At 40.8% G+C, this 17371-nt stretch overlaps 1 protein-coding gene across 9 annotated transcripts in view; it reads right to left on the reverse strand.

Annotated features, from left to right (window-relative positions):
• Positions 1 to 306: 306 nt before the first annotated feature.
• Positions 307 to 17371, reverse strand: part of PHACTR1 (phosphatase and actin regulator 1) — a 442415-nt gene continuing 425350 nt past the window's right edge. For 8 of the 9 annotated variants that reach the window (XM_075585688.1, XM_075585691.1, XM_075585693.1 and 5 more), the window contains 4 exons: positions 13793 to 13854; positions 5229 to 5369; positions 3498 to 3574; positions 307 to 1525 (listed from right to left, as the gene is read on the reverse strand). In XM_075585688.1, coding sequence (XP_075441803.1) covers positions 1510 to 1525; positions 3498 to 3574; positions 5229 to 5369; positions 13793 to 13854 — 296 coding nt within the window. In that variant the 3' untranslated portion in view covers positions 307 to 1509. Of the gene's footprint in view, positions 1526 to 3497; positions 3575 to 5228; positions 5370 to 12977; positions 13036 to 13792; positions 13855 to 17371 lie in introns of those variants that run through there. The other variant, XR_012799116.1, reaches the window with a different exon arrangement.

Genomic DNA, 17371 nt, shown 5'->3' on the forward strand with positions numbered 1-17371 from the left:
TGATTTTCCACTTGTGTACAAGTTGGATATCTACAGTAGACCCAGGTGAGGAGGATGTGAAGATTAATTTCAGTTTTTTTCTTTTCTTTTATGAATGGATTTGAGACCTGTAGCGTTTTTCCTAAAAAGAACTTGACTCGATCAACCTCAACTTCTGACCTGGATCTAGATCTCCAGCACTCAATACAGAGACCCTAATTACCTCTAGTGGATCTTCATTTGCAGGTGACATTCTTTATACAATGGCATTCGGTCATTCAGTTACTCAGTAGTTCATGAGAACTATGTATATGCATAACAAGAAGGTTTCTTCTGAAAAACATGTTTACTCGTATTACATACACTAACAAGTAGACTCAATTTCAATGTGTATACTGTAAGCCACTGTTGCTTTCATTTCTTTACCCCAACAGATTTTCTGTAGAACAATTTGAACTGAACTGGAAGTAAATGCTTGGAAAAATATCACTCGTTGCACCTTTTCTAATCCTTACAGAATAGGTACAATATGGTGGCACTGGATTTCCATAGAGAAGAACAAAATCAATATTTGTCATCAGGAAAATTATTTTAGGATGGACAGAATAAACAGGACTGAAAGCCTGTCCCTGCTAAGAAAGCCACGTTAAGAAAAAAGAATGACTCATGTAAATTAAGACCATCCCACCGAGTGATCGGACCATGAAATACACAATACAAAGTTAAAAATACCCATATATGCATCAGACTAAACAATGAAATTTGATGACATTAGGGCCACAAGATTTTTGACACTTCAGATTCACAGTTTCAAGACCTTTGTTTAAATAAGGGGGCTGACTTTTCTGCAAGCTTTTATTAACCGTTCCAGATTCTTCTTCTAATTGGTAAATGAAATGGTGATGATGCTAGCAACCCAATTCAAGGTTACATATTGCTGGCACCTCCAACCCTGTTATAATTAAGCTCTTATTTTTTTCTGGATGATCACATCCTATTTGACACAGCACGATGCTGAGAAAATCAACATTCTGTCTCTGGCATTGGAGATACGTTAAGCCAGGAATGCTTTACAGAGGCACAGTAGTGCAATTTTCTTCTTTGCCTTCTTACAAAGCCTAACTAGATTTGGCTTCAGTGCATCAAGAAGGGCTGACATTTGCTGCACAGGTCTTCATTTTCACCAGGTCCGGAACCCTTTGCGTTTTCTTTTCTTGTAAATCACTGACAACAGCGAGACAGAAGATGTTTATGTCCAAAGACTTGAGGGAGAACGACATCCGCTGAGTTTGAAGAGACAAGACAGATCCACAGGCCGGCTGATGACAATCCACATTAGACAAGTCTCCACGTTTTGAAGGTCTAGTGAAGATGGAGGTCATCCATGGAGATTATGCAAATGCCGTTTTCTTCTCTTGAAAAAAGAAGGTAGTTCTGAAGAATTACATTTAAGTAAAGGAGAAATTAAGTATCCCAGCACTTGTGGTTCCCTTTTTGAAGACAGTAAAGTATTCAAGTAGAACTTTAATGCTAGGGCCTGTGAAACCTGCAGGAGATAAAGGATAAATAAATAACACCGTTACAAAACAAACACATCTCTCATTTAGATATCTAGTTTCTTAAAAACACAATGCCTGTTACTTGACCACATATACATAAAGATGTACACATGAAATTAGTTAATAATTAGTATTGTATTGTATGTCTTTATTTATGTTTCGCCATTAATGTACATGGCGCTTCACAGTAGTAATACACGTGATAATCATATAAATAACAAATAATATAAATAACAGGTCATGGGTAGAAGTGCTTCAGACATAAAAGTAACATTTAGGAAGAGGAGTCCCTGCTCCAAGGAGCTTACAATCTAATTGGTAGGTAAGAAGAACGTACAGAGACAGTGGGAGGGCATTCTGGTAAGTGCGTCTGCAAGGGGCCAAGCTTGATGTATCATGCGTATAGTATTAGCCACGGTGCTACTCATATGCTTCTTTAAGCAAGTGTGTCTTAAGGTGGGTCATAAAAATGGATAGAGAGGGTGCTAGTCGGGTATTGAGGGGAAGGGCATTCCAGAGGTGTGGGGCAGTCAGTGAGAAAGGTTTAAGGCGGGAGAGGGCTTTAGATACAAAGGGGGTTGAGAGAAGACATCCTTGAGAAGAACGCAAGAGTCGGGATGGTGCAAAGCGAGAAATTAGGGCTGAGATGTAAGGAGGAGCAGACGAGTGTAAAGCTTTAAAAGTGAGCAGGAGAATTGAGTGTGAGATACGGGCTTTGATAGGAAGCCAGGAGAGGGATTTCAGCGGGAGATGCTGAGACAGATTTCGGAAAGAATAGAGTGATTCTGGCAGCAGCATTTAGGATAGATTGTAGGGGAGACAGGTGAGAGGCAGGAAGGCCGGACAGCAGGAGGTTACAGTAATCAAGACGGGAGAGTATAATAATGAAACCAATTGGTTGTCATTATAGTTCATATTTTCTGGTTTATCTTAAACAGCTCTATACCAGCGTTTCTAACAGGGAGTACAGGAGCCCGTAGGGGTTCGTGAGGTGTCTGCCAGGGGTTGATCAAAAACAAAATCTGTAATGGCAGATCCGAAGCAGTGCAGTTTGTTCCTGACCCCGTGCAGGGATTGTGTACTTCGTAACATCCCAAACTGCACCTCATCGTGGGCGGCGTAGCTTAACTGTCAATTACAGAAGGAGCTTCCAATGTTGCTCCTCACAATGCTTGGCATCCACAGCAGCAATGCATTTTGGGGCGTAACTCTGAAAGCTCCCGCAGTGATCGATAGCTTTACTGTCCGCCTTATTAAACGTGTGTTCCCCCCACAAGATCAGGACACTATACTACCTGGGACGGGAGTTGTGGCTGTTTTGCCAGCAATAGTCTGAGTAAAAAATACGATTAATTAGGGGTTCGCGGAACAAATATTTTCTAGCAGGGGATGCACAAAGTAAAAATGGTTGGGAACGCCTGATCTATCCTACTGTACATACTGAGAGATTGGAATCTCGGCAGTATTTGTTCCTCAGTTCTATGTGCGCTACTGGTGAACGTAAAACTGAGGACTTCTTTATACGGGTTAAGGTACATTTCCATGCATATATTTGAGTTGTTGAACATGAAAAATAAACAATAGAAGAAAAGATTTACTTGGGCGAGTGCTCACACATCATTGTACTCAAATACACAAGGCTTCTTTAAGTATCAAACCATCAAATGGTAATCTTACTATTATCTGTTTTCAAATGAACTATACATTATACACAATACATGGAAACAAAAAAAAATATAGTCTTAAAACACATAATTTACTACAGCACAACTGGTGGTGGCGCGGGGGGGGGGGGGGTAAAACTACCCAGATATCATATTAAATAGGAATTCTTCTTTTGATAATTCTAGTGAAGAACAAATACAAATACCACTATGGCCATCCTTCTAGTGCTGCTTTTTGCTCCAGCTGAGACACCTTAATAATACCCTCGTTTTCGTTAAATAAAAGAGTACCAACCTTGTTAAATGCCTACTTAATTCGTGGACCTCCATTTCTGTACTTTTAAATTCATTAAGCTCTTTTCGGATGGCTGCCTGTAATTAGAGAATAGAATAAACTGTAAGTCTGGCTCTTTAGACATTAAAGCAGCATAAGTGAAAGAATAGTTACTCGGCAGGTCTTGTTCTGAATCTCTGCCTTTCCTCTTCCCGGTTTGCTTTATTTTGACACTTCAGTTTCTCTGGCCACGCCACTGATTTATCAAACTCTCCACCATGAGGTCAGTCTCTAACGATAGTGGTGGTCAGCTAGTCCTCAAGGGCCACCCACAGGTCAGATTAAGGATATGTAAATGTGAAAATAAGGGGAGAGCAAAGTGATATTACAATTGTATTATAGTGTACAGATGGTGTAATAAAGAGAAAAAGGTTTTGTAACCATAAAAAGTGTGGTGTTCTCTTAAAATCCATTTCCTCATGAACAGCAAGCAGGTGTCTTCATAGACGGAGAAAAGCTTCAGCATAGGCGGGTCAAAGATTGAGCAGGGATATCCTTAAAACCGGACCTGTTGGTGGCCCTTGAGGACTAGAGTTGGCCGCCCCTGTCTTACTGTATGCATTCATTAAACAAACTGGGTGGTTCTAGCATGTGATTGGGACTGAAGATGGGCAAAACATTTGCGAACATTCATGTTTGAGGAGAATTTTTTGCACAAAAATGACCGTGGCAAACAAGAAGTGCAACTTTAACCCCAATATTTAGACGATTGTTTTTCAGAACTTGATGAAAATGGGCAAATTTCCTGCTATTTGCATGAAGAATGACAAATTGTTTGCCTTGCGGGGAAAAAAAAAAATCAACAACCAGCATTGAAAACAAATCTTTCATAGTTACGCAACCTTCAAATGAGCTTTTGTGACCCAAACAGAGACGACATCTCTACTCATGGCAGAGAAAGCCACAGACGTCCCTAACTTTCCAGGATCCAAGCCAGCTTGCCCACATAAGTAAAGAAAGCTTTCAAAGTGCTACAGCATGAAGTTGTTTCAAATGAAAGAAATTGCAAAAATGGATAATGCCGATGTTTTTCTACCCGTTTTCTGAATGATTTACAATGGCATTATTGCTGCTTTTTATTCCCAAATGACTTTTATTCTTCCAAAGATGACTCGTTTTATGTCAAAACACAGCCCCAGATGTTTGATACCACATCATTAATCACTCTAAGGTAGCGATACATCTGCCAACTTAAAACCATGGTTTTAAGAATCTTATATGGCAACAAAAGCCAATATTACATGTATAAAACCGTACGCACACATGTTCAAATTAATTTATATTGCAAATAAATGTTTCCTGCAAGTTTGCAGTATACAGGATTGATCCACGGGACGGCAGAAAGTGCTCCGCTAAATGCGCAACATTTAACTATGGGAGAGAAAACCTTGACTACCACGGGCCAAACACTGGTCAATGGAAACAAATGTGTTCAGTAAACTGCTGCCAGCGGTGAGCACAGGCCATTCCCGTACAGTAAATACCCTGGGGGAATGAGAAAATGTAGCATGTTGGGAAACAGTCCTTCCTTTGAAACCGCTTGATATACTACCACAACCGTCAACCTGTGGGCTCCGTGCCTAGGAGAACGCTAGCGGCTTTGCCACAGATTTTCTTCTGATCTCTATGGCAATGTTTTATTAGTAGACGTCCTTTATGACAAGGTTGAATAAAGATAAAAGAATCACAAACTTTATCAGCAGCTGTGAGTCGAGTCCACGGTTTGTCTGCTCTCCTGTCGTAGTCCTGCGCATCGGCCAGCTCCACATAATCGCTGAAATGTATGAGGATCTTCTTCTCACGCAGCTCTTCCACTGTGGGTCTTTGACTAAGCTAAAGTGGATGCAAACAAAAGATACCTTCAATGTGACAATGAGTCTTAGGGGGTCACTGAATGAATGGTGCCAGTCGGGACACGATCACACAGAAATTCCTATTGACTTTAATGGTAGTTTATGTGCTCCGATCGGTACAATTACAGTTTAATGAATAACCATTTTACAGTAATAAGAAGACGACAATGCTAAGCAGCACTACTGCAGATTGGGTACAAATAGTTATCTATGTGATACTCTGCACAAACCATTTAACCATTTGGCCCTGTACCATTCTGGAAATGCCCATTGGTAGCGTGACAGGGGCTGACCAAGTCTGGAGCTCTCTGGAAGCTCTTCACTATCAGAAGGACTTTTCATGACATCAGGTGGCGGGTCTGGGATATGTAATCACTGCACAAGTGGTCACATGACCCCGGAGCGGCAATGCCCGCGTCCCCATTCCCACACGCAATCGTTTCTTTTTTCTTAAAGCTTAAAACAAAAACTAGTGGCAGCTTTCTTCAAACTCCAACAAATGTGCAAATATTCGGAAATGCATATTCTGCTTCAAATCGGAATTGCTGAAAAATTTACCCATCTCTAGCCAACAAAATGTATCTCAAACAGCCTCCATGCAGCAACTGTCTGAGCTGTGACATCTTTTCCTCCTCTTCCTGCAGCAAGACACTCCTCCTGAAGGTATATACTGCAAAACTAAGTGTGTGCATGAATAAGTGTGCATGTATGATATATAGTAACACTATTTACGTGGTGTGCTTGTGTAAATCAGTGAATGTGTGTGTTTGTGTGTGTGTACAGATCTGTATATACAGTATGCACAAGTATAAATATATATATACATGCCCTTATGAGTACAGTATGTGCGTGTAATTGTCTATGGGTAACTATATGTTTGTATAGATCATGCCTCCCATCTGTACTTATTTAGCAGGTAACTGTACCTGTTTTTTTTTTCTTCCCTTATACCTATTAAATTTAGCTTATGTACTTATTTCTAGCAATTGCTTCTGAAGCTTCAGCTAATTAAACAGCTGGGAAATTGGGACTGATCTGCTAATGAGCAGCGTGTGTGTACATACACATGAATCAACAGATGCACGTATTGTATTGATCACATGCTCTTTGCATATAGTAAATGGCAGGTGTCATTGTGCTTCCTTCTGTAGGGTCACTTGCCTAGGAGCTCCTTTGTTCCACATTGGCATACTGTAGCAAATAAAGTGTACCTATTTTTTATCTGCCTAATATTGGGGGCGGGGGGGGTCTGATATGTGTATGTATAGGTGTATGTTGAAGTGCATGATGAGCTTATAGATCAATCTTCGTCATATGAAAAGTTTGCTGATGTAATTATTGCAAAACCAACACATTCTGCATGTTACTACATATCCTGCTGGTCTTATACAAACCAGAGAATCATGGTTGCACATGAACAAGCTAACACCTCTCTGGTTTACACGACTGTGTTGCATACACGTGACACAGGAGGTAAACAAGAATCTGATGGTGTATGTGTTCTAATGAGGAACCCGCCGATCTCCTGTAGAAACACACCAAACTCACAATACAGAAATAGTTAGGGAACAAGTCTCACTTTCAGAATTTTCTGTACCACACAGATCCTATGTTAGCATTTACCAGTGGAAGGGCGTCCTAAAGTTGTGGTACTGTGATTTAAAGTAAAAGAGAGTAAATGACTGAAAACCTCTGAACTGCATCCTTTAAAGATGTATATATTATTTATGCTAATGTAGAAATGGAATGAGCAACTCAAGATAAAATTCCCACTTCTTTAAAAAGAACTTGAAACCAATTGCGTGGATAAAAAAAAGCCGTGGTACCCCTCACAACTCAACCACTTCCGGTTTACTGCATGCCAATGTCAGAGCTGGAGGGAACACAGGCCATTACTTTATTTTCACAGATCACACATTAAAATGGGAACACATCCTTCTTCCAGCAACAAAATGCAATTTCCTCAAATTAGTATCCCCTGGTGATGGTTTTATAATCAAAGTTTTTCTCAATGTATGCCTCAGTGAGCAGTTAATTATTGTACCTCTGGGATCCTATCAAAGGAAACTTTAATGGTTCTACAATGTACAGTAGATTCCTCTAAATTTACAATGCAGGCTTTTTGTACCATTATTGCTGTTCTTGCCTGATAAGTACTGTACCTAACAGAAGCCGACACGTACTGTAGGCATGTTTAAAGTACAATGAATTACCTGCTTTTCTGTAGTACATGCACAAAGTACTCTATTTTCTTTCTATTTTAACTAAAAAATCCTCTTGCCCCAGATTAATGCAAACATTTGTTCCATTCAGTCTGATTTTCTTTAGCAGAGAACAATCAGTATTCCAAGCAGTACAAGCTTCTGTGTGACTTAACTAATTAAATTAACAAAATAAACCAGTCATTTAAAGGATAAAACAAATAAGGTTTTGGATCACTATGAATTCTTCGGGAATGTCCGGGTATTGAACAAGAATAAATTGATATTTTGTATCACACAATTCAGACCCTTTCAAAAAGTGATCATAAATAAATACTAAATGAAATAAACCCAATTCCTTTGTGGATTGCTTTTCAAACTGACCAGAGCTTTGCTGCTGTGCCACTCACACCCACCCAACCGCATCTAACTAGTACCGGAGAAAAAGGAAAATAAAAAACCAGACGTTTCTTGGTCAGTGGAAATGTAAAGGTACATGATATATTTCTCTAGGGAGCTCAGATGGATCTACCTGCCTGCACCCCTGTCCTCACTACATAAATTGACAACATTCCCCTGTGGTGTTACCAATAAAGCTTTTAAAGCATTTTTTTGGTACAGCTGCTGCTAAATAGCTCCCATTGCTGGCAAGTTAACCATTTCCTTCCCGTGATGGGGAAATATATTTTACTGAGACTAGAAGAATTTTATACTCATGCCTTTTATAACAATGTACCCACACACGGTCAGTGTGTGTGTGTCAGTATGCGGTGTTGCTCAGTGTCAGTGTGTGTACTTTACGTACTGTATGCAGTCAGCGTGCTGCGCTCTATGTCACTGGGTGTCAGTGTGTGTACTTTACGTATGCAGTCAGTGTGCTGCGCTCTATGTCACTGGGTGTCAGTGTGTGTACTTTACGTATGCAGTCAGCGTGCTGCGCTCTATGTCACTGGGTGTCAGTGTGTGTACTTTACGTATGCAGTCAGCGTGCTCTGCGCTCTATGTCACTGGGTGTCAGTGTGTGTACTTTACGTATGCAGTCAGCGTGCTGCGCTCTATGTCACTGGGTGTCAGTGTGTGTACTTTACGTATGCAGTCAGCGTGCTGCGCTCTATGTCACTGGGTGTCAGTGTGTGTACTTTACGTATGCAGTCAGCGTGCTGCGCTCTGTCACTGGGTGTCAGTGTGTGTACTTTACGTATGCAGTCAGCGTGCTGCGCTCTATGTCACTGGGTGTCAGTGTGTGTACTTTACGTATGCAGTCAGCGTGCTGCGCTCTGTCACTGGGTGTCAGTGTGTGTACTTTACGTATGCAGTCAGCGTGCTGCGCTCTATGTCACTGGGTGTCAGTGTGTGTACTTTACGTATGCAGTCAGCGTGCTGCGCTCTATGTCACTGGGTGTCAGTGTGTGTACTTTACGTATGCAGTCAGTGTGCTGCGCTCTATGTCACTGGGTGTCAGTGTGTGTACTTTACGTATGCAGACAGCGTGATGCGCTCTGTCACTGGGTGTCAGTGTGTGTACTTTACGTATGCAGTCAGCGTGCTGCGCTCTATGTCACTGGGTGTCAGTGTGTGTACTTTACGTATGCAGATAGCGTGCTGCGCTCTATGTCACTGGGTGTCAGTGTGTGTACTTTACGTATGCAGTCAGCGTGCTGCGCTCTATGTCACTGGGTGTCAGTGTGTGTACTTTACGTATGCAGTCAGCGTGCTGCGCTCTATGTCACTGGGTGTCAGTGTGTGTACTTTACGTATGCAGTCAGCGTGCTGCGCTCTATGTCACTGGGTGTCAGTGTGTGTACTTTACGTATGCAGTCAGCGTGCTGCGCTCTGTCACTGGGTGTCAGTGTGTGTACTTTACGTATGCAGTCAGCGTGCTGCGCTCTATGTCACTGGGTGTCAGTGTGTGTACTTTACGTATGCAGTCAGCGTGCTGCGCTCTATGTCACTGGGTGTCAGTGTGTGTACTTTACGTATGCAGTCAGTGTGCTGCGCTCTATGTCACTGGGTGTCAGTGTGTGTACTTTACGTATGCAGACAGCGTGATGCGCTCTGTCACTGGGTGTCAGTGTGTGTACTTTACGTATGCAGTCAGCGTGCTGCGCTCTATGTCACTGGGTGTCAGTGTGTGTACTTTACGTATGCAGACAGCGTGATGCGCTCTATGTCACTGGGTGTCAGTGTGTGTACTTTACGTATGCAGTCAGCGCGCTGCGCTCTATGTCACTGGGTGTCAGTGTGCGTACTTTACGTATGCAGTCAGCGTGCTGCGCTCTATGTCACTGGGTGTCAGTGTGTGTACTTTACGTATGCAGTCAGCGTGCTGCGCTCTATGTCACTGGGTGTCAGTGTGTGTACTTTACGTATGCAGTCAGCGTGCTGCGCTCTATGTCACTGGGTGTCTGTGACGTTCGTGAGGATTTGGCCTGGGATTAAAGGGGTTACACCCCAATTGGCCACCCTCTAGCCTCACCAGGGAGACAAGGGGTTTACTGGGCTGAGGTCCAAAAATGTGATTTAACCCTTGTTATAACATGAAAATGTATATTCCCCTGTGTAACTGTATTGTGTTATCCTGGTGTTTGCACTCACACATACACTAGGGTTGCTGCGGGAGGGAAAGGGTTAATGTTAAAATAGTGATTATAGCCCGTTGTTCCCTTTTCCCCGCATTTTTATGCTCCATTTTTCAGCCGTCTAAATACTTATCCCCCTGTAAAAGAACGTATTGGTTCTGGACCAGTGTCTGCAACACACACACTGGGGCTTAAGGGGTTAATATTATATGCAGTGCTGAATAACAGGAGCCGTTCCATTAAGACTGCTAATTTAGGAACGGAGTGAGCCAGCACCCCTGATTGTTGGTGTGCAGCCTCAGGGTAACCCCCCAAGAACACACCTATTAAAAATATAACTTTGTCATAAGGGAAACATATATTTTTGATAAAGTGCCTTTCTGATGCAGTTTTAAAATGTACAGGCCGGATGCTATTGTTTCTGCCTGCCTTTGTAATGCATTAAGGAACAAATGTTATGCATACCAGAACCAAATGTTTTGACACCTATGAGCTGGTGATCAAAGGCTAATTACCTAATTGTTTATGCGGGACCAAGGAACTGAGTGGGTTGTGAGCGTTGAAACTCACACTTACAAACCCAGGTATCCTGCCAGGGGTGGGGCTACCCAAGGAGAAAATCAGAATGAGTGACCTTATTAAATATAAGAATATTATGAGATGTCCTTGGCTGAACATGCTAAGAGTTACATATGTGTATTCGTGAGACCAAGCCCCACCTGATGAGTCTAAACACTTGATATCTAACAGCTACTAAGAGCCGGATATTAATATCTCCCTTAAGTTTAATATTACACTGTAATATTTGGTCTCTTTGGGAGCGCCAGGTGTGACGGAATGTATTAATATGGCGCACATGCCAGTAAGTACTACTGAACTGAAGTTATGAAGTTATTTACAGTATATATGGAATTTTGGTTCTATGCTGTTATGGTAATAAGCAGGAAGAACATCCTGCTGGAATTTACATAGCCTGGTCATCAAAGACTAAATTGCCTAATTGTTTATGCTTGGCCCAGGGACCAAAGGAACTGACCAGTTTAAGTGTGATATTTCACCCTAAACACTGGAAGTCTAAAATCAGCTTCAAAGAGCTTCAAAAGGACTTTTGCTAGACGGCTCGGCGCCGTGAGTGGAAGAGAAGGGTTAAAATTATATATAAGTCAGAGTCACCCCTTACTCATTGTCTTCTGATATCATCTGAATTGCTACCTGACTGCTGAGAGAAATGCTATGCAATGTCTTGGGATGATTGCTGTTTGAACTGCCAGTCCAGCTAGGACTGGTTCATCATTCCCATCTTTAAGTAAGTGTCCATATTTTGCCTGTTATTTGTACATTTTGTTGTGTTCACCTTTATCAAGGAATAAATTATATTTTATCATATCTAAGTCTCGTCCCAGTTCAAACCCAGGTATATATATATATATACTGTGTGTAAATTACAGCCTGTCATAAGCTATCGTCACAGTGTCAGTGTGTGTACTTTATGTATGCAGTCAGCGTGCTGCGCTCTATGTCACTGGGTGTCAGTGTGTGTACTTTACGTATGCAGTCAGCGTGCTGTGCTCTATGTCACTGGGTGTCAGTGTGTGTACTTTACGTATGCAGATAGCGTGCTGCGCTCTATGTCACTGGGTGTCAGTGTGTGTACTTTACGTATGCAGTCAGCGTGCTGCGCTCTATGTCACTGGGTGTCAGTGTGTGTACTTTACGTATGCAGACAGCGTGCTGCGCTCTATGTCACTGGGTGTCAGTGTGTGTACTTTACGTATGCAGTCAGCGTGCTGCGCTCTATGTCACTGGGTGTCAGTGTGTGTACTTTACGTATGCAGTCAGCGTGCTGTGCTCTATGTCACTGGGTGTCAGTGTGCAGTTGGAGAAACTTGACATAGGCGCAAAACCCCCTAGTTATGCCTCTTTCTCCCCCGCATACCATCTTAGCCAAGCGGGTTACTCCGCTACACCACAAGCATAACTACACAAACTAATGCGGGTACATGGGCACCTTCACAGACCACGTGTAGTATGCAGAAACAGTGGAGGAGCTTTTAATAGTGACTCAACCTCTATCTTTTTCTGTATCCAACTATCTCTGTACAAAGAATAGGGTTCAGTTATTTGGAGGAACAGAAATAAGAGTATCTACTATGATAACTATTATATAGCGAAAGCAATCAGCTACTGTTTCCAACTGAAGAATCCTTTACAGATACTGCTGAATAGCCCTGTCACTTGGAAACAGGATACTGTACTCCTATTTCTACAAACTGCTACTCTGAGTAGATCAATAATGGTGGACATACAGAGTTTCAACTGCTACTTTAAGATGCAAATACAGCACAGACTTTAATCCTTTAGAAAGCCACGGAGTCGCAATGAAGTACTGTACTAATGCTATCTGGTGCTACATAGGCTAGGATATGGATGTATTGGCTGTCTAGTAACTGCTAATGAGTGGTGCTGGATCTGCTGTAAGAACATAATAGACATGGTAGAAGCACTAAAATGGTATTCTAGCTGAACAGACATACCACACAGTAATCCTATTCAACAGATAACGGCTTCCTTTCCACTGACTTCTCTGGGCTGTTGTGCCTGTTTTTAACTTTTTAGACTTTGTGTCTTCAATTTTTGTCACTAGTTATTTTTGTATTGTTAATACATTACCATAATTTACCACTACTGTATATGGGCATAAGGAATAATACGAGTATTTCTAATGGACACGCAATTGAAGATACAAGTCTATTAGTATCAGAAATGATGCACGTGTATTCCCCCAGAGATTATGACATGGTTACCTACCAATAGTCCTCTCATAGAATTGTTTTGGGGGCAATTGCGACTACTTGAGTTTTCATCACTGTGAACATAATTTCTCATATTAGAATGTGTGTTTAGACTGCAATTATTAATAACATGTGTTTTAAACAATATACTGTACAGTACCCTATTGGACTTTTCACTTCAAGACCAGTATCAAAAAGGTCGATGCTCCCTTGGATACTTTAAGAGAATTATTTCTAGACCAAGACCAAATACATGAATTTCAGGTATTAATTGCACGGGGAAGCATTTTTCTACAGCTTTTGGGGTGTTCTTGTTTATCTTCTGTTTTTAGGGGAAATTACTATTTCAAATGACTGCTCACAGTGACCGCTTTCAATATGCTTTGAAGCTGCTGTGCTGGAGAAGAAGATTAGTCCCCTTCAATTGAAGAGAGTTGAACTAATCTGAAGCAATGGAATAACCTATTGAGTAGGAACCAGTGTCCGAGTATCAATCGGATGTCAAAAATGGTAACTACATTTTGACAAAACCTGCGAAACTATTGTACTTTCAGACAGGTCAGGGGAACCTCTCTGCTGCTTTGGATTTAAAAAGGAAGTACCACTACTAAAGTGAGGTACAGGGAGATAAAGAGGACCCGATTAGTTGGCCATACAAGGAGCAGATAATAGGATTTATACAGAGTTATTTCACTTGGCCACTTCTCATTGTAAATGCAGTTTTTATGATGTGTAACTAATGTCCTCAGAACAATATATCTCAATGCTTTTTCTAAAGCCTCCCAAATAACAATAAGCAACCCGTTCTTTATTAGGTAAACCAAGTCTCACCTTGCGTGTCAGCCTTCTCTTGATCTCTCGTTTTTCCTCTTGCTCCTCTTGTTCATTGCGTGCTGATGAGACATCAATACTTTAGCAATTAATTAATGCAGCCGTTAAAGGTGAAGTTCTTGCTTTTTTTGGTGTATGAAAATGGGATTGAATATTACAACCCATATTTGAAAGCAGCAATACCACTTTCCAACTTTTTTTCTTATTATTTTTATACGTAAACTTGTGACAATGTCTACGTAATTCTACAGTCTTACCTAAGCTGACAATCGTTTGGTGCTCCCGTTATAAATCTGTACAATTTCAGATTGTGTGGCTAACATAATGGCTGCTTCAGTCAGAGTAACTCAGCAGCTGCAATGTATCCTCATATTACTAAGGTAACATTATCTATTGTTACAGTCTACAGCTCAAACTGCTGGGAACATTTACAAATGATCCCAAACAGGAAAGTGCTGCACAGATCTTACCCTGCTTGGGAGGTGGGCTAAAACCTGCTATAGAAATCAGAGGATGCTTTAAAACAAACAAAAGTGTTTCATGTCATAATTATCATAAACATGAAAGTACAATTTGATTGATAAGATCAAATGCAGTGTGACTGTGAAGGCGCGTGCTCGGCACATACCCCTTATTTTTAAACAATCTGTACAGTTGCGATAGTATGGTTTTGTATATTTGTCTAATGTGTTATGTGGAGAAACCTTGCATTTTGTGCACTTCTGGAGTTTTTAATTTTAAATGTGATATATATATATATATATATATATATATATATATATATATATATATATATATATATATATATATACAGTGGTCGACAAATCACCAAAAAATCTACTCGCCGAACAAAAAAATGACTCTGGCCATAAGATGTATGATCTGAAGGTGGCCATACTCAAAGGTAATCTTAGAACACAAAAAGAGAGATGGTTGCATGAATACAAATTTATGCAACTGTTCGGGACACTTAACAGTGGCCTAAACCGAGTTCGAAGTTTTATAAGTCACTACTGACACGAGAGAACTCTCTTCCCATGAGTGTTAAAGGCCATGTCTATACACACTGTGCTATATGTATGCACACACAGCTGTCTCTTACACATACAAATACTCTATGTAATGCCATCCCTATACACCAATAGGGACCACATAGTATCTACACACACTTTTAGTAATCCTCTTACATTTCCACACCTACTCACACCATTGATATACACTCCTACTCCACACACACCTTTTCTAAAGCGTTGTATACACTGTGGGCTCTTTATAAATTTATATTTACATACAGTACATACATACATACGTACACACACACACACTCTTACACTAATTAACATTCAATGACTATTCAACACCTCAAGTTATAAATCGCATACTAAACAGGGGGGTGTTAGGCTTCAGTCACAGATAACATTAAGTTATCTTAAACCCTTGCTACCTTGCTAACATTAACGTTAAGTTAAACCCTTGCTAGCTTTATTCAATGTACCTTCGCCGGAAGAAGAGATCAGTGTATCTCGAAAGCTCGTACAAATAAAAGCATTTCGTTAATCACAGAACGGTATCGTCTATTCATTTTTGATTAATAAGCTCGGTTAACACTGTACAGATACCTATATACAGTGTTCGACAAACCTATACATTTGCTCGCCCCGGGCGAGTGGATTTAACCCCCGGGCGAGTAAATATTGGCCCAAGCAGCACACGTTTGGTACTAGGTGGCGAGTAGATTTTTTTGTGTGGCGAGTAGATTTTTTGGTGATTTGTCAACCACTGCCTATATATATATATATATATATATATATATATATATATATATATATATATATATATAATACTGAGTTAAGTTATGGTGAGTAAAAAAAGTGACAAAAACCCTCCACAGGAAAGCAAATATGCAAATATAGCTGTATGCTCATCTGCATGTCTTAGGCAGACCTGCCTAAGACATGCAGATGAGCATACAGCTATATTTGCATATATATATATATATATATGTGTGTGTGTGTGTGTGTGTGTGTGTGTGTGTGTGTGTGTGTGTGTGTGTGTGTGTGTGTGTGTGTGTGTGTGTGTGTGTGTGTGTGTGTGTGTGTGTGTGTATATATATATATATATATATGTGTTTGTGTGCACATCTAATGTTTGTGTGCACATCTGTGTGTATGTGGGCATACCAGAACACTGGTCATCAGCACAGACTCCTTAGGGCAGGGACCGTGGCCCTGTTTCCATCTCGCACCCCGGCCAGGAGACCCCAGGGAGATGCAGCGGTACTGTGCTCCAGAGGGGCTGGGCCTACTCGTGCAGCCCTGGCCGGGTGGGGCGGGGGTTGTGTGTGTGTGTGTAATACCAGCAATGCTTCTGCACATGCGCAGAAAGGTGACCAGTTTTGCCCCAAAATTATACAAAAAATAAGTGCGCAACCCAAAAAACAACTCAATCGTGTAAAAGACAATGTCAAGTAGTGAAACATATAATCCTTATATATTCGTGTTAATTTAAACAATATGTGATTATATAAGGCACAACCCTACTGTGGAAGTGAAAAATGTATATAAACCATACAAAACCGTTGGTGTTGGCGTATGCTGCTATAATTAAAGAGTGGCTTGGCACTCCCACGAACTAGAGATAAAAAACAAGAAAAACAGCGCAAAACGCAAATAGTGACAACCCCACCCTGACGATTGCTGTGTGGTAATTTCGTGTATTGATACACGTAAATGCGAATGTTCTATATTTCTAGAACAATTTCTTATATTTCCTATATTTCTGATGTACGAAGAATACTCACCATTTTTTACTAAAACATTGATTTTGACATACTTCACTATTTGCGTTTTGCGCTTTTTTTCTTGTTTTTTGCCCCAAAATTGCCTGGATACATAGCGCCTATTACAGTATGTGAAACATGGCCTATTACTATTATCACTCATTTATTTCCTTTTGTCCTGTGTTATAATAGTCAACTACTTCCTCTTCCAACTCATCCTCACTATTTATTGCTCTCCCTCAAAGCAACATCAAGCATTAAAGCCTCATCTGATCATATCTGCTATGTTTCTCTATCCGATTCAGCGGGGATTTCCAGAGATACTTTCTTCCACTAAGAAAATCTTAAGGAAGTTAACACAGTTTAGCTTTAGGGCCTTATGAATTAAGTGGAGTAAATTGGTTATGTCTCCAAAAACAGATGAAAATTACAACATTTTGACTCTGCATCACTTTGTATCAATCAACGCGTTGGTCCTATTTTTCTACATTTGTGTCTGAGCGTTTTGGGGAAGGTGCATAGGAGATAAATCAGCTTAATATTATAATGAGATGTATATCTAGTGTCATTTGTATTGACGATGAAGAGGAACAGGGTCATATTCTCAAAGCAGTCTTCTGCCACAAGACACCATTCAGTGCTGGAAGACACCTTTAAGTCCAATTAAGTAATTGAAGTCAATGAGCTGCAAGGTGTATTCCAGGGCCGGACCATGTATAATGGCAGAAGACAGTACCGCTTTTGGCCCTGTACCTCTTCATCTGGCCCCTTCTTCTGCTTAATCTTACCAGCTCTGTTGA

This window comes from Ascaphus truei, chromosome 2 (genome assembly GCF_040206685.1).
Source record: "Ascaphus truei isolate aAscTru1 chromosome 2, aAscTru1.hap1, whole genome shotgun sequence".
NCBI lineage: Eukaryota > Metazoa > Chordata > Amphibia > Anura > Ascaphidae > Ascaphus > Ascaphus truei.